At 41.6% G+C, this 18,309-nt stretch overlaps 1 protein-coding gene and 1 long non-coding RNA gene across 4 annotated transcripts; one reads left to right on the forward strand and one right to left on the reverse strand.

Annotated features, from left to right (window-relative positions):
* Nucleotides 1-128: 128 nt before the first annotated feature.
* LOC138968782 (alpha-L-iduronidase-like) lies at nucleotides 129-18,188 on the reverse strand. Of its 3 annotated transcripts, none has more exons than XM_070341425.1 (17): nucleotides 18,010-18,188; nucleotides 13,275-13,501; nucleotides 12,757-12,900; nucleotides 12,159-12,349; nucleotides 11,168-11,269; nucleotides 10,036-10,133; nucleotides 8,755-8,871; nucleotides 7,088-7,188; nucleotides 6,236-6,314; nucleotides 5,414-5,741; nucleotides 4,766-4,853; nucleotides 3,842-3,945; nucleotides 3,189-3,313; nucleotides 2,478-2,612; nucleotides 1,669-1,745; nucleotides 1,181-1,284; nucleotides 129-428 (listed from the first exon to the last, which is right to left on the reverse strand). In XM_070341425.1, exons 1-17 carry the CDS (start codon nucleotides 18,061-18,063, stop codon nucleotides 331-333), a joined length of 2,172 nt encoding a protein of 723 aa, XP_070197526.1. In that variant the 5' UTR covers nucleotides 18,064-18,188; the 3' UTR covers nucleotides 129-330. The 3 variants fall into 3 exon arrangements, with proteins under 3 accessions (XP_070197526.1, XP_070197525.1, XP_070197527.1); XM_070341424.1 differs by having other exon boundaries at nucleotides 8,755-8,874; XM_070341426.1 differs by lacking the exon at nucleotides 18,010-18,188 and adding an exon at nucleotides 17,712-17,986 and having other exon boundaries at nucleotides 8,755-8,874.
* LOC138968784 (uncharacterized) lies at nucleotides 13,720-17,413 on the forward strand. Its single transcript, XR_011456282.1, has 3 exons — nucleotides 13,720-14,506; nucleotides 15,367-15,463; nucleotides 15,820-17,413. It is a non-coding gene; the product is annotated as an uncharacterized lncRNA (long non-coding RNA).
* Nucleotides 18,189-18,309: the final 121 nt, after the last annotated feature.

Genomic DNA, 18,309 nt, shown 5'->3' on the forward strand with positions numbered 1-18,309 from the left:
TTTTTCATACACACCGATATCACCAGTGCTGGACTGATCGTGTAACATCTGCGAACGCCAAGAAGAAGAAGAAGAAGATAGAATTTTATATTCTTCACTCTGCACAATAAGCCAACTAACATCTCATGTTCTGATTCAGTGTCTTTAATCTTTATGCAATTCCATTCTTCTGCTTCATTGTTGAAAAACAACTCTCACAAAACGAAGCCGCACACAACAACAGTTTTAAGGCACAGATTAATAACAGCAGGAAAATTAAACAAGAGTTTTTCAGTAAAACAGAGCTGCTGTCATGGAATGTAACAACAATGCTGTAATGTCCAGTGTTTCTCAGTGAATGTGTCTGACGGCTGAAGAATACGGCCCGGTTCTGTCCCAGTAATCCACAGCTCTCACTCTGTAGCTTCCTTGGACCTTCGATTCTGAGTCTGCAAATAAATAATAAACAAATAAACTAACAAATGAATCTTCCCCCAAAATTGGCGTATGCATGGCTGCGTAAATGGCGGGGTAAAAGCGGTCATACATGTAAAATTCCACTTGTGCACAAAACACGAGTGTAGGTGGGAGTTTTAGCCCATGAACGCAGAAGAAGAAGAAGAATGAATCTTGGTAAACTGTGCGGTTCATATTCCCTACTACCTCAAGACAAAACAAAACTATCAAATTCAACAAACATGTCCACAACCACAAAACTTAAAGATCTGATCAAATAATTCAACTCCTCACAAAAAGCCTGCAGCAGTTACTAAATGCCACTAATTAATGATACAGTCATGACCACTTCCTGAATCTGAATGTCAATAATACTTTGTTAAAACCCAAGCAGGCTAAATAGTCGCAACAGGTGTGTGCAGGGGAAAGCAGCTGTCTTTTAAGATCTGCACGCAGACAGCTGGTTTCAATGCAAAAATCTTCTGGAGTGTTTGCCCAGACTTTGGTTTCAACAAGCTTATTCCAGACTATCTTCTTATTCTTTTTCTTCTTCTTCTTAAATCGTGGGCTGAAACTCACACGTTCACTCATGTTTTTGCATGAGTGGATTTTTACATGTACGACTGTTTTTACCCCGCCATTCAGGCAGCATACGCCGATTTCGGGGGATTCCAGATGACCAGTTCATATCTCTTTGGCAAAAACATAATTCAAAAGATTTTTTTTAAATGTCAAGAACACTTACCTGTGGAGAATACAAACACGTTGACAATAAGGTCATCAGGATTGATCCGTTGGTACTTTCCTGAACTTCCAGGGGCAAATTCTACTTCATATGTCTTGATACATCTGGAACAACATACGTGTAATGTTCAATTTTTGTCCGGTTCAGCTTCAAACCGCATATCCTTACTGATTCAATGCATAACTGAAAATATGCAAAATATGTAAATCACTGAAGGCGTACTCTGTGAGTGAGTGAGTGAGCTTGTGTGTGTGTCTGTGTGTGTGTGTGTGGTTGTGTGTGTGTGAGTGTGTGTGTGTGTGTGTGTGTGTGTGTGTGTGTGTGTGTGTGTGTGTGTGTGCGCGCATGTGTGCGTACATGCGTGCTTGCATGTGCGCGTGCGTGCGTGCACTTCTGCATATTTATGAACAGCAAGAAAAATAGAGAGACAGATATGGAGAAGTGACAACTGACAATTAGCTACACATACACAGGTCAAGGATTCATACTTGGTTTTGATGTTGGCATCAGACCAGCGAATTAGTCTCTCTCCAGCTGTGATGTTGATCATCCAGAGGCCTGTCACCTGGTTTTCAACGATGCAAAATTGATGACATTTGAGTTTGAAATGTCCACACGTACACTATCAAATTAAAGCACCAGAGTCAAAGACAATGTAATAAATCGTATAGCATGCATCCTATTGTCTGCCATGTGCGTACAAACATGTATGGCATCTTCTTCAACCCTGCGCTCACCCCTTAACACGTAGCTACAGCTACATAATAATGCAAGCAGACAAATGTACACAAGTAGACGACAGTTTGACAAAGACTTGGTCAGCTGATTCAGTCAAACATAAATCAATTGTGAAATGACCCACTGAGTTTATGACAATTAAAGCAGTCACATGACCTATCTTGTCCTGATAGTATAGCCTAATCCCTGTGGGAACGTGCATACATGCACAGTGACACAGACACACGCAGCTGCTCGCACACACACACACACGCACAGAAATACACAAACACACAATCACACACACACACACACAGACAAATACACAAAGACAAATACACAATCACACACACACACACACAGACAAATACACAATCACACACACACACAGACAAATACACAATCACACACACACACAGACAAATACACAATCACACACACACAGAGACAAATACACAATCACACACATACACACACAGCTGCACATACACAAACACACCCACACACACACACACACACACACACACACACACACACACACACACACACACACACACTCAGTAATGCTACTATTACAAACCGATTCAGGTGGCTGTGGTGACTTCTGACACATATGAAGCAGAATCACTTCAGGCTCCATTATTTCCTGATGCGAGATGCTCACCACTCCTCGTTCATCAGATTTCACCATTTCCAGTCTGTACCGATGTGGTTCCTAAAAAAAAAACCGAAGAAAATAAGAAAGAATACAGGACCCTACGCCCCCCCCCCCCCTCCCCTCTTGTTAAGACCTTGTGTATTTTTTATTTAGATGTCAAGTGCATTGTCTCTGTACATTTAAGACAACTTTGGACTCCCTCTTTCTTGGTTTGCACACAGTATTTGAGGTCTAAAAGGGAGGTTCAATTGTATTCAATCATAACACACACTCAGACACATACACGCAGAGTCAAAGCTTTACTGCATAGAAATTCAATCAGTTCCTATTGCATCAGATTTCACTGTTGTCAGGCTGTATTACAGTCAATCCTGACATGGTATAATTGCACCTCTCCATAACATCCACCACCCTAAAGAATCTTCAACAGTGTTTTTATTTTATTTTAAATAATTTTTCATTTTTTTACTTAATTCACCTATCCATAATGACTATCTGCCTTTATGGACAGGTTCCACTGTAAAAAGATGATGACAAAAAGGAAGAATGTTTTAGTATCATACACACACATTTGCATACAAACACATGCACATATTTGCTGATACAAACAAATAAACTACTAGATAAATATACCTCATATTTTCTGATCAGAGAAAACTGGTCCAGCGAAGGGTAGTTTGCTCTAGAGCACATAATCGTCCAAACCTTGTAGGGGTTGGTCAATCGGTCATTCACAGAATAAATAGCCAGCATCAAATCTGCACGCAAAACAGAATAAACACAAGTAACACACTTCAATATCACATGCTTTTACCCTCTGCAGAATGCTTTCAATAAGTGTATCAATTAAATCAACCATTCTTCTTCTTCTTCTGCGTTCGTGGTCTGAAACTCCCATGTACACTCGTGTTTTTGCAATAGTGGATATTTACGTGTATGACCGTTTTTACCCCGCCATTTAGGCAGCTACGTATATGCCGCTTTTCGAGGAAGCATGCTTGGTATTTTCGTGTTTCTATAACCCACCAAACTCTGACATGGATTACAGGATCTTTTCCGTGCGCACTTGGTCTTGTGCTTGCATGGACACACGAATGCATTCAATAAGCGTATCAATTAAATCAACCATTCTAATTCTTCTTCTTCTTCGTTCATGGGTTGAAATTCTAACGTTTACTCTTATTTTTGCACGAGTGGAATTTTACGTGTATGACCGTTTTTACCCCGCCATTCAGGCAGCCATACTCCACTTTCGGGGGACTGATTCAAACGAAAAGTTCATCTACCTGCAGCATTGGCAGGCTGAATTGTCCAATTAAAGTTCAGCAGTCCAATCTGTGATGGTAAAGATGTGTCAGGGCTTGAATACACAACAGTTGCCCACTCGTTGCTGCAAAACAAACAGATATGCAACTCTTCCATAAAAGTCTCAGCCCTGAAAGTGGCGAGTAGAAACAATGAACTGCAGGCGAGTAAAAACGTAAATCTATATGCCAAATGCTAGTAAAGGCACAACCTGCCAGGACTGTACGTTGGTTAAAAATGTTTATCGCAGTGCAGTACATTCACAATAGATATATGGGTAAATTAAAGGCATACTAACGCACTCCCGTGTTTACAAAGTGTAGTTTGCCCACAATCGATGTCAAACGCACCATAAGACCATATAATGACGATATGTCACCATGCGCGGACCATAATACATGCATTACAGCTTGTTCTAGCCTCTGAAAAAGTGAGGATGTCAACAAAGCCGCGGAGTTCTCTCCCTTGCATCAACGTTACATGTGTTGCCAAATCTATAAATAGGACGATCCAGCTCAAAATGAAAATTCAAATATCTCAACAATTAAGGGGTCCTAGACCACAATATTTTGCAGGGAACTTAATTTAGCATGTCTCCAGCTGTTGGTAAAGCAATTAGCGTGTATAGTCATCGAGTACATATGGCTTTAAACTGGACACAAAATGTTTCATAAAGGGTGTTGTGGCAAGACAATTAAAGAAGTAGTGCAGACCAACACAGATTTTGCATACATGACTTTGAAAAAGTATTTGTACCACAAGAATAATCTTTTTTTCTTTTTTTTTCTTTGTTTGTTTTTTAGGAGGGAAAAGAATTGTTCAACAAACATTTTTTTTTCAAGTTACATTCCAGCAGGGATCGTGACTTGTAAAGTCAAATGTGGAATCAAATGTGAAATACTGACCCATCTGAGCCCCCAAGGCTTGCCGTATGTACAGTGGCAATAGCTCCAGCATAGTCGTCTTTGGGAAGTGCATGTCCACTCTTCTCATCTGACAACAAATGCAATAACAGAAATGTTCAACATACAACTAAATGCAAGTCAAAGACGGTTCAGACCCCCTGGCCAATGCATGCAAACATAGATTTACTGTCTTGTAACCTGAAGCCTGGTAAATACACTGGAACAACACAGAACAAAAATAGTCACACGCAGTTAAAGAAAATGTCTACTAAAAAGCCATGTGTATAAATGATCATTCAAAGTATGCTGCACTACTTCAAACTTACAAACGGACAGCCTTTCATGAAATATACAGGTGGAACAATATGAATGCACAAACCTCTGCTACCTGAACAGAAAATTCATGTTTGTAAAGTAAACTGTGCTGTTTGTGTGTCGATTGTTTTTATTTTAGCAAAATCCAAATATGCCCCACCCCCATTCCCTACAATTTTAAGTCCTCCACAAATCTGTGAAAATCAAGTCTTCAAGGCGGGAGCATTACAGAACTTTTGATCAGAAAGTCATAAATACCAATTAGGTCTGAAAAAAGGGCCAGCAAGTGTTAAATCAGGGGGTCTTAAAAGGTGGCTTCTACTGTATTCTTACCAAGCACGTCAGAGGACACCACTCTATCGCCCAGTTTTGCCAGCAGCGCCATAACAGCATGGATCGGTTTGCGCACAAACGTCACATAGTTCGCTGAGTTTGCTCCTCCCCTGTTCCCTGTGTTCTCGTCTTTCATTAACTTTTTGACGCTCCCGCTGTTGACGCCACTCTCATTTCTGGTTGCGTTCATCTGGAACCGAGCGACCAGCGTGCGCTGGGTGAACTGGTGAGGGAAGTAGCTGAGGAATCCGTTGTCGTTGCTGAGAAGGGTGTAGTTCAGTGGGGACTTGCCCGGCCCGATCAGCATGTTCTGGTGCTGCCCTATGATCTGAAACAAGAAACATGCCTGTGGCACACCTGAAAGCGGAGAGTGTGTGGGGATAAAGATGAAGACAGAGAGAAATAGAGAGGAAAGGTAAAGAAGACATACAGCGGAAGGGGAGGGGGGTGGAGGGTATAGAGCAAGACAAAAATGGGGATGGACTTTTAACATTTACTTACAGAGACATTTCAAGGGAGTCAATCCTATATTATAGAAAATTTCAGATACAAAAGTTCAGTGCTTATGTTTTGAAATGATATGCTATGCTTGCTGACAACATTTACTGAGAGCACACAAGTAATGTGCACACTCCTCAAAACATCTGCAACAGAAGAAAAAACCTAACAAAATCTGAGAAAATGAGGTCTTAAATTGGAGTGAGTCGTAAAATGGAGGTAAATTTACAGAGGTTACGAACAGAACATCTGGGAAAACAGGGTCTTAAAACAGAGGGAGTCTTAAAAGGGAACCCGTTCCACTGTATCATAATATGTTCATACCTTTACAGCCACGGCAGCATAATTTGCTGTAGCACGCCACTCCTGAGGCTTGCTCCATCCTACCAACGGGTCCGCCTCACTACAAATTATACCAACAAATCTGCGATAATACACAGCCTTCTCGAAATCACAAGCCAATTAAGGTCATATCAAAGCATTCCAATGTTGTAAGTTGTTTCAGGGAAATAAATTCTCATTGCACAGATAAAACAGTCTCACAATAATAAACATCAACCTATAAATTTAAATTACAAGCAGAACAATCCACCAACGACACCAACAAAAACTCAAGCAAAGCAAGTAAAATTAGCAATACAAGTTAAAGGCCCACTCCATCTCCCGTAAACCATCAGTTTCTGATCACAGACACAGACAAATTAGTATTGCTGTTTTAGTGAAAATGTGTCATCGTTCTGTAATCCTCTTGTGAGGCGGAGTGGGCCTTTCTTTCTTTCTTTCTTTATTTGGTGTTTAACGTCGTTTTCAACCACGAAGGGTTATATCGCGATGGGGAAAGGGGGGGGAGATGGGATAGAGCCACTTGTTAATTGTTTCTTGTTCACAAAAGCACTAATCAAAAGTGGGCCTTTAAGTTGAAAAAAACGAAATAACTAACACAAATAAAAAAGACGCAAAACAAACACACACAAAAGGAAGGAAAGATTGGAGGGGAGAGGGAGAAAGGAACGAAGGAAAGGAAGGAAGGAAAAAAACAAGGATGAATAAAATAACACTAACAGACAAGGAAACCTATGGAAGTGCCAGGCAAACTTGCTGTTTCTTTGAATGAGGCTATATGAACCATCTAACCCCAAACCCGCAGAAGCCAACCAAGAGAACACTTGCACCTACTCATTATAGTAAGGCTTGTTGACAAGAGCGGGGAACTGGCTGCGAATCGTGTCCATTGCCTGCACATCTTCATCCAGAACGTTTAGAGATTTTCCGCCACCCTAGATGATCAGACATACACACGTATACACACACAGAGAAATATCAAACTAGCGCATCTATATATATATACGACTTGTGTCTGTCTGTGTGTGTGTGTGTGCCCTGTTCGCGATGCACGGCCAAAGTTCTCGATGGATCTGCTTCAAATTTGGTGGGCATATTCAGGTAGACCCCGGACACAACCTGGTCGATGAGAATTTTCAACACGTGCTCTCAGCGCGCAGCGCTGAACCGATTTTGGTTTTTCTGTTCATCTTCCCAGATCCATTCCCAGTAACTCTTCCTTATCTTCTCCAGTGTTTTGCGTTTATCTCCTTCCTTCGTGTGGCGTCAATCCATATTCCCGTTACTATTTTTAGAACACAACGCTCAATCCATATTCCCGTTACTATTTTTAGAAGGTCACTGTCCCGGCGAAGCCGGGTATTACTCTTCCTTATCTTCTCCAGTGTTTTGCGCGTTTATCTCCCTTCCTTCGTACGGTGCGCCGGTCTGCCGGCGTACACCCGGCGAAGCCGTACCCGGCGAAGCGGGTATTCATCTAGTCACTAATATACTACTAGCATGACCAACGCTACTTTTGTTCACTTAATTACACCCCCGGTATAGGGGTGTGTATAGGATTCGCTCCATGTGTTTGTTTGTTTGTGTTCGCATATAGATCTCAAGAATGAACGGACCGATCGTCACCAAACTTGGTGAACAGGTTCTATACATTCCTGAGACGGTCCTTACAAAAATTGGGACCAGTCAAACACACGGTTAGGGAGTTATTGGTGGATTAAGATTAAGATTAGGATTCGCTCCATGTGTTTGTTTGTTTGTTTGTGTTCGCATATAGATCTCAAGAATGAACGGACCGATCGTCACCAAACTTGGTGAACAGGTTCTATACATTCCTGAGACGGTCCTTACCAAAATTGGGACCAGTCAAACACACGGTTAGGGAGTTATTGGTGGATTAAGATTCTACAAGGACTTATAGAGGGAGATATTAATGGTCAAAGGGAAATAACCTTCTCAGTTGGTGGCAGTGAGAATGGTTATTTCCCTTTGACCAACGGGGGTGTTTTTCCTACCTCGGAGGAATTTCTTGTTTTTATTTCGCTTTCTTAAATGGCGGCTGTCATGTGCTAAAAATTCCTCCGAAAACGGCGTATGGCTGCCTAAATGGCAGGGTAAAAAACGGTCATACACGTAAAATTCCACTCGTGCAAAAAACACGAGTGTACGAGGAGTTTCAGCCCACGAACGCAGAAGAACAGACGAATGTGCTAAAAATAATGCACAGGAATACACGCATACACAGACAGACACACACACACTCAGAGCAGACACACATACACACACATATAAGCACACACACACACACACATTAGCACACACACATGAGCACACACATGAGCTCACACACACACATTAGCACACACACATTAGCACACACACATGAGCACACACACACACACACACACACACACATATATGCACACAAACACGCGCCCACTACATATTAAGTTTAGTTTGAAACCTGCTCTTTCTCAGCAATGGCGTTATCATCGTCATACCTTCTTGTGCAGAGATATGAAGTCTATGCGTACTCCTTTTTCCCCAGTAAAGTAGTTGGTTCCATTTGACACGTGGACAAGAAGTGCTTCTCCATAGTCAGTCGTTGACCGCTTTTTCTGCTAAGACAGCAACAACATAACAAACACAGGCTGTTCAATATCCACCATCAATTCATTTTTCTCTAGTGGCATGCATACATTGACATGGTACACACAGATATTCCAGATCTGTCTTTGTAAACCAAAGACTAGAAAAAGAAAGCTAACAAAAAAAAAAGGTGGGGTCATTTTCTTCTTACTGGTACTCCACCACAGTCACTGCCTCGTCAGCCAATACTTTATTCTGTTGCCTAGCGTCCGATCATTATCTTCTTATCACTGAGCTACATTTCTGCAAGTGTTTTCTTGTCTGCCCAAGAGCAGGGCCTAGCATCGGAAAAAGTGAGTTCAGCTTACAAATGCAGGGGTCTGGAGGGCCGCAGGAGGCCCCCAGTGGGGTCCAGGGGCAAAGCCCCTGGTGGGGGTTCGGGGGGCATTTGAAGATTTTTTGGAGATTTTTTTAACCTAAAATGACCCCCCCCCCCCCCCCCCCCCCAAAGAAGATTGAGCAACTAAATTATGCCTTCACCAACAAGCAAAACACAGACAGAAAACAAGAAAACTGACAATCTTGTGTTATTTGGCCTAAAAGTGCCATTCCCACTTCCAGGAATACCTGGATTCTTTGTCAATGAATGGCTGACCACGTTCAACAATGTCGCTTCGAGACATTATTTCAAGTCTAGAGCCACAAAACACCGGCACAAAACATGCTCGCGCGATGCCAGAGGAAGTGCGTGCTCAAGCAAACTGTCAAACCGATTGAGAATTGAACCGAACGGTGCACAAAACGAAAGCTGGGACTGTTTGGGTTTACCGTTTGGGAATAACAGGTTTTTGCATTTCGGCGTACACCAAATCGAGTTCCACGTACTGGAGATGTTATTTCGGCGTAAAGTACGCCGAACGGCTTACAATGCTAGGCCCTGCAAGAGGCACTATGCTTAATGAGGCAAAAAAAGATTGAGCCCGGCATATCCCCAAGACGGAAAAGAATTAAAGACTGGAAGAGCTCAAAACAGGGTGTGGTTGTTATCTCCTTAGCACTACATTTCCGCAAGCGTTTTCTTGTCCATCCAAAAGTCACTGTGCTTCACGAGTCAGAAAAGGAGCCCATGACTGAAAATTATTCATTTAAGACTAGAAGAGCTACAAAACATGGTGTGGTCATTATCTCCTTACCACTACATTCCCGCAACCGTTTCCTGGTCCGCCAAAAGTTAACAGAGGACTGGCTGCCTTTAGTCCCTCTGAGCAGGCATCATAGTAATTAAGAAAGCCTGCAACACACAACAGCAGAACAATGGTCAGCGTAGATCCTATGGTCAGCCAACTTCTTCTGTGCACATTAAGTGGATCCCTCCCTTTGAGACATCCAAAAATCTGAGAATATCAGGTCTTCAAAAGGCGGGAGACTTCTAACAGAGGTAAATTTACAGCCGTTATTAACAACAAATCTGGAAAACTAGGGTCTTACAACAAGGGGTCTTAAAACGGGGGTTCCCCTGTACACACGAAGCATAAATAGGAATGCAAACAAGAACATCAATCAATCAATCAATATGAGGCTTATATCGCGCGTATTCCGTGGGTACAGTTCTAAGCGCAGGGATTTTTATTTATTTATTTTTTTTTTTTCATGCAATTTATATTGCGCACATATTCAAGGTGCAGGGATTTACACACGCCTGACCATGCAAAGATTTAGGTATCCAATTTGTTGCTGTTGATTTTTGTTGTTGGTTTTTGTTTACTCATTTCATTGTTTGTTTAAAAAAAAAAATCCCCCCCCGCCCCCCCCCTTTTGTTTTTCCTACAGACCTCCAAAACTGCAACCTTTCAAATCTCATTTTTGTTTGCCTTGGCTGTTCTCTATTATTAATATTTTGCTTTATTGTTGGACCGTATGTTCAACTTTGTTCACGATTCCCTCCCTTGTTTTGTTTACTGGAGTAGCCTCCCTTGCTCCGTGTCACCCGTTGGTTTGTGCAGTGTCGTTGTTCTGTCAGTGATTCTTCTTTCTTTCTGTTCTGTCATCTTCTTTTTTGTTTTTTTGTGTACTAATCTTTTTGTGCCTGAAGAAGACCCAAGAGGTTGACACGTCGCCGTTATTTGTTCCGAGTTCGTCATTCTAACGTGAGTGCTTTTTGGTCTTTTTGTTCTTCACTCTCACGTGCAGTCCCCATTGTTTATTTGCTTTCCACATAAATGTGAATTGACCCCTACATACTTTGCACCAATTCAAAAGTTGCAAAATGTAATACATTTGACAGAAAAACGTAGTGCAGAAAATAGCTTGACCGACACACATTACCTTGCGTGGTCATGTTTACTTTTAGCTCATCAAAGTCATGACAGTCTGGTTCGTTCCATGTCTCAAAGTTCCATGTCTTGACATAATCCAAACCGTATTTTCCTGTATACAGAAACAGAAATACCTGAAAGTATTCATTTTAAAAACAACAACATATAAATAAATACAAATACATAAAAATAAACATGACAATGTCTCAGACACCTGAATAGTCACAGAAACTGCTGGATAAGTAACTATGAGAGAGAGAGAGAGAGAGAGGGAGAGAGAGAGAGAGAGGGGGGGAGAGAGAGAGGGAGAGAGAGATAGAGAGAGAGAGAGAGAGAGAGAGAGAGAGAGAGAGAGAGAGAGAGAGAGAGAGAGAGAGAGAGAAAGAGAAAGAGAGAGAGTGCGTGGGTCTGAAAGATGTGTATAATTAACAACCAAAAAAACGTCACCACAGACATTATGAATCCGGATTTCCGGAATATACCAGAAGAATCCCACCCATGACATTCAGGGGCGGATCAGTTCATTTTATGGGGGGGGTTTCCAAAAGTATATTGTGAAGATATGGGTGTGAAGGCGCGAAGCGCCGAGCCGACGGCGCGAAGCGCCTAGCTTGCTAGGGGGGTCCGGGGCATGCCCCCCCGGAAAATTTTGAAAAAAAGGATGCAAAATGGTGCAAGCTGGTGCATTCTGAGGATGATCATTACCAGTTCCAGGCAGCAGATTTTGTCACTGATTAATACCCACAAAATTGAAACTCAACCCAAAAAAACACACAAAAATATTTTTATTTTTTGGCTGGGGGGGGGTTTCCGGAAACCCCAGAAACCCCCCCCTCGTCCGCCCCTGACATTGTTTTAAATTAGAAAGAAGAAAAGGATGAAAGAAAAGAAAAAAAAAGAAAGAGAGACAAAGAAACTGAAAAAGAAAGCAAGACCAAGTGATATTTTGCTTCAGTTGTAGTGAACACCTGCACTCATCTACAATCACTAAGCACACTCACCAATATATCTCTTCGCCACCTGTCTGACCAGATCTTTGAACCAGTAGACCTGGGTCTTATTCTCCATGTCTGTGAAGATACCGGAGGGACTGCCCATGACCTCAAAACCTGGCCGCAATCCGTTCAAGTGAAGCCTGGCTAACAGGATGTCCAGACTTGTGAAGTTGTACACTGGCTGACCAGATGAAAAGCTGAAAGGCAAGGATAAAACAAAATTAAAAAATTAAGATGACTCACGGATTTTTGCAAGATGGCATCATGCTGCCCATGTAGCAGGGTAAAAAAAAAACAATGGTATGGAATACAACACTCTCACCATAAAGTGCTAGAAAAGCTCAGGAATGCAGCAACAGAAGCAGAATCTTGGCAGCACCAGTAGCAATAGACAATGTTCGGAAATTACTCGTTATTTTCAGACTTTGTCTATTCTGCATAAAGAAAAGCATGCACAGAAGTTAGCCATTTTTCTGCCATTTACATAACTCTAGAATTAATATTATGATTGGATTTAGAAAAGACATCTACTGTTTCACATCCCAATGTATACTCTCTGAAGAATACGCTGTACTTGTGCAAAAGCAAAATTATTGGCAATGACCTTGTGACCTTGATGAGATCGAGAAGCCAGTGAATCCTGACTTGTCCGATACCACTGTGAGGCACGGAGCCGATGTAAGCCAGGTTCTGCTCCATGTCTTGGCTGTTGTCAAAGTCTGCCGCTGCCTGGTGAGGTTCAGGTGGACTGCACAAATTAAAAAAAAATTGTTTCACAAAATCACCACTAAACAACTCTCACAAAAAGACGATAATGAAACTACCAAAAACTGAAATTGCTGATCATTTCTTCCCATTTTTACACACAAATTATATAAGTAACTGGAGTTTACATACGTTGGGCTTGTCAACTTTTGGAACTTCTGCATCCCTGTACATAGAACCCCCCCCCCCTTTTAACATTCCTGATTTAAAACATCCCATCTCTTAAGAATCACTTTCTGTTCATAACCTCTGTAAATGTTCCTTTAGCTGAAGACTGAACTCTTTTTCAAGACCTGACTATTTTTTTTAAATGTAGGAGGTCTTAAAAACAGGGTTCCACGGTATACAATCTCTCACCAGAATCCTGTGCTTCTCCAGAAGTGTCTGAAGGGACTGCTTTGCCCTTGAGCTCGCACCACCAGCCTCAAGTCTTGACGACCTGCCGAAGTCCCATGCAAACAGGGGACAAGCACCAGCAGCACTGCCACCGTGCCGCAGAGTTGTCTCCACATATTTGCCAGAGTTTGTCGATCCACTGCTGATTGGAAAGGTGCACGCTGTTCAGTCCATCTCACATCTGCTTCCTGGAGAGAAAAAAATGTCAATCATGCAATTTTACCAAAAAAATATGATTGACACTATAACAGACTTTGACAGATGGTTATTTGCATCACAACTCTTACAAAAACTATAATCTCTTGAATAAAAGAGTCGTCCATACACATCAGGGGAAACATATAATTTTCAAAATATATCTAAAATTCAAGAAGGAACAGATTAATCAATTTTCTCTGTGGTAACATCCCAGCAAACATTGCACCCTCGGATCGCATGCGTAAAACACTCGGCACGAATTTCTGCACTCGAATCGAGCGCGTCACGCATGCACAAAATCGAACACGGATTTCTGCACTCGAGTCGAGTGCGTATCGCATACGTGAATGCGACGTGCTTTCATGCGTGAAAACGCATGCGATACGCATACGATTTTGTAACTCGTCTCGCATGCGATACGCATGCTTTTTATGACGCTATATTTCTCGTCATTGTGTGACGCGTTCTATTGCATTTGACCTTGGACCTCCATATTAGGTCCAAGATTTGACGTCATTACTGTTGGCGACGATGCCCTAGCCTGTGCAATCTTTTAGCTCACAGTCCCTCTGAATCTTTTTAAATTAAAGAAAAGCCAAATTCTCAGTTAGAAAAATGAAAGAAAATCGATGATGATCCCACAGAAAACTCAAACTCATGTTTATATTTTATCAGCGCTAATTTCTTTTCGAAACATTTTGCTCCGACATCTTCACTTCCGGTTTTTCGAAATCTTATCTCACGACTGGTTTTGCTTGTAGATGACTCTCTAGAATTCACAATCTGTAGATCTGCATTTAAAAGGTAGCATACAGTGTGAGAGAACACTTACAAAGGTCAAAACTGCGTTTCAGTAACAGAATCAGTGTAAAAGCAGCATTGCAGTGACAATGTCGTCTGCTATTACGAGGGGAAACAACTCTGTTTTCGTTCCTTTGCAAGCCCGATACTGAAACGGTCAACAAAAATCAGCTGACGACAGGAATGCTTGACAGGTAAGTTTCTTCACTATTTTTGACGTTTTCATTATTTAAGAAAGTATTTGCAGGCATAGTATCGAAGCATTCTGTTCACTGCACCGCGTATCAAGGTTTGGTAAGTGCAGAGGCGCCGTTTTCAGCCAAGTTAGATCTAATTGTTTCGTGAAGTTGACCTTCGATCAGTCTCAGTCTGTCAGTGTTTGGTGATGCGAATTGAAACAATGAAAGGGTCAGTCTTTTACTGTTGAATTAATATTGGTTTATCTGTGCACTGAAAAGACAGCTGGGTCGAAATATCTGTGACTGGAGAGTGGAATGTATTGTTTTGTCAATAACAAGCTTTCCAACAACCTACATTTCTTGTTTTTTGGTTTTTTTTTATCCTTGAACAAGTTGAAGTTGAACTTCTAAGTTGAGTGTTAATATGTGCATTGAATGGGGCGCATTGTATTTTGCTGTTCTAGTCGAGTTAAGAATCGAGTAGATATTATTTTCCCGGGTATTGGAAATGCCATATGTGTGTTTGCTTATTTGTGACCCAAACTGGTCGATCAAAGTAGTTTGCTCACTGATGTGAAGTAGAGCAAGAATGAAAAATAGTATAGGTCTAGTAGTATGTTATTTTTAACTTTACACTCAAGTTCAAATTCTTTGGAATTCAGCGCACAGGCAAAAAAGAAATCATTTCATTTACTGATCGAGCTTCAATGGTATTTTTTGTGGGTTTTTTCCACTGCATATAGTTAGTGGTGTGTGTTTTACTGTCTCATAAGACTCAAATTATAATTTAAACAGCGATGCTTAGAGTTTTAAATAAAATGTGTTTGTGTTGCACAGTGCGTACTGATGTATGCAGGATATTTGAATTATTACAGATGCATACCAGCTGGATCCTGTTGTAACATGTCACACCTTGAGATGAGACACCCACAATGGAAACATCACACTCACAGCTGTCTTGAATTGGAAAAGGTCAGTTTAAATTTCAAAGATCACTCTGGCTTTCTGTTACTTTTTTGTGTAAAAATGTGTGTATCTGATGGTTTTGGGGGCTTTATGTTCTAATTTGAACACTTTTGAAGAACGGCATATTATTATAATATATATATATATATCTTAACATCGCTCTGCCTCATTCTGTTTGACTTTCTATTTCTTATTTTCTGCCTTTCATGGCACTTTTTCAGTACCATGAGGATGAGTGTAAATAAATTAAAAACATGTACCTATAGTATAAATAAGTGGAGAACTGAAGGAAAATGGCTGTCGTGTGTTCAGGTGGCTTCAGACTATGTACACTAACTAATGATTTGATAAATTGTTGTCAGTTTCAGGGAAACTCTGTTGGACCTGGGCTGCAGAGGAGAGGTAGCAAATGCAGCCAAGCAGATCGAGTCTCATCTTTTGAAGGAAGGGAAGGCGCATCACTTGTTTATGCCTGGTGATGGATCACCGAGGACGTCAGCACGGCACTGGGAGTCCTTACAAAACACATTGCCTTTCGCTGCATATATATTCAGAGATAGCCGAAAAGTCGCAGCATTGTGAATACAAATTGTATTTTGAGTGTTGATAATTATCACTAATTGATGGGGCGGGAATGTAGCTCAGTCGGTAGCGCGCTGGATTTGTATCCAGTTGGCCGCTGTCAGCGTGAGTTCGTCCACACGTTCGGCGAGAGGTTTATTTCTCAGAGTTACCTTTGTGTGCAGACTCTCCTCGGTGTCCGAACACCCCCGTGTGTACACGCAAGCACAAGACCAAGTGCGCACGAAAAAGATCCTGTAATCCATGTCAGAGTTCGGTGGGTTATAGAAACACGAAAATACCCAGCATGCTTCCTCCGAAAGCGGCGTATGGCTGCCTAAATGGCGGGGTAAAAACGGTCACACACGTAAAAGCCGTGGGAGTTTCAGCCCATGAACGAACAAACAAAATCACTAATTGATCAGCATTACATGGTTTTGTATTTTAAAACAAATGTGACTATTTCTTTAATACGCAAAGGGTTTCTTATTATATTTGTCCTACTCCTAATCAAAAATGTTAAATGTGTCAAAATGCCATCAAGTTCAAAATGTAAAGCCTAGGTAGAATATGATTCATAATTTTAGTTGTAACTAAGTAAGTGTATCTTCTTCTTCTTCTTCTGCGTTCGTGGGCTGAAACTGCTACGTACACTCGTGTTTTTTGCACGAGTGGAATTTTACGTGTATGACCGTTTTTTACCCCGCCATTTAGGCAGCCATACGCCGTTTTCGGAGGAAACATGCTGGGTATTTTCGTGTTTCTATAACACACCGAACTCTGACATGGATTACAGGATCTTTTTCGTGCGCACTTGGTCTTGTGCTTGCGTGTACACACGGGGGTGTTCGGACACCGAGGAGAGTCTGCACACAAAGTTGACTCTGATAAATAAATCTCTCGCCGAACGTGGGGACAAACTCAAGCTGACAGCGGCCAACTGGATACAAATCCAGCGCGCTACCGACTGAGCTACATCCCCGCCCCAGTAAGTGTATCTAAATTTAATTACGCATTTTCACTAAGATTGTGAATGTTTATAAAAATTGAAAATTGTTGAATAACATAATATTTTGATGAAACAATTTGTTTTTGAGTTTCTGCTTGCATGGTTTGAGTGAGTGTTGTTGTCAGAGTGCCTGAAAATATGAGCAGCTAAAAACCTGCTTTATAAAGAGCATAAACAATCCGGAATACGAATGGAATACGCATGCGATACGCATGCGGTAGACCTGCGTTAGAGGTGCGTGTCACGCTCGATATACGAGCAAAAAACGCATGCGTATCGCACGAAACAAAAGTTACAGAATCGTATGCGTATCGCATGCGTTTCACGCATGCGATACGCACGCTTTCACGCATGCGTATCGCATGCGATACGCATGCATAATGTTTGTTGGGATGTGTGTGTGTGTGTGTGTGTGTGTCTGTGTGTGTTGTCTGTACGCGCCGTGTGTGTGTGCACATCATGTACAATGCAGTTGAGACTACAAACATAAGGTATTCAAGTCGGCTCTGGCACCCGCGAGAGGACGACAACAAGCACGCTGAGCACCCCACCCCCTGCACCAACGCACGTTATCTGGATGCAGCAACGTAACACATCAGATTCAGATTCAGATATGCTTGCTGTATGCAGAAGCCTTTTTGTCTCAGCTGGAATTGCAATATCTTGATACTTGTGTATGCTTACCGAGCAGTTTTCCTGAGTAGACAGTTTTAGCAAGTGTGCCAATGCCTCTGCAAGCTCAAGTATTTATTCTTTGGAATTAATGTCCCACATACTTTCCACCAGAAGTACTGATAAGGAATGCAGGTCATAAAACATACAATGACATGAACTAAACAAGAGATTTCAGGTCGGGTCAAACGTTATCATCTCTTCTGTCAGGTTCTCCAAGGAAACGCTCGAGTCGTTTAGTACCAGAGCTACGCCCAAGTTCGTGAAGCAAATCGAAAGGAAAAAGAGACACAGGTGAAGGTTACTGTACCAGTTTGTGTCGTTTTTGGTCCCATTTGGGATAGTTCTTCGCAGTAAATGTCATGATTAAATTTTCCCCCTAAATAAATATTCTGTCCACCAAGATTTTGTTGTTGGTGACAAACACTGTTCCGGGCGAGATTTAAATGTTGTTGACCTTGTTATCGGTAACAACAAACCAAGCAATTAAGTACTGCTTTCGGGTTTGCGCTACTTGTTTGAAGAAGATTCCGAAACTGTTAGGGAAATTCAAGGGAGATTACTCCAAGTGTAGTTCATAACCAAGGGGAATCAGTCTAACATTTCCGGC

Source organism: Littorina saxatilis, linkage group LG6 (genome assembly GCF_037325665.1).
Source record: "Littorina saxatilis isolate snail1 linkage group LG6, US_GU_Lsax_2.0, whole genome shotgun sequence".
In the NCBI taxonomy this organism is placed as follows: domain Eukaryota; kingdom Metazoa; phylum Mollusca; class Gastropoda; order Littorinimorpha; family Littorinidae; genus Littorina; species Littorina saxatilis.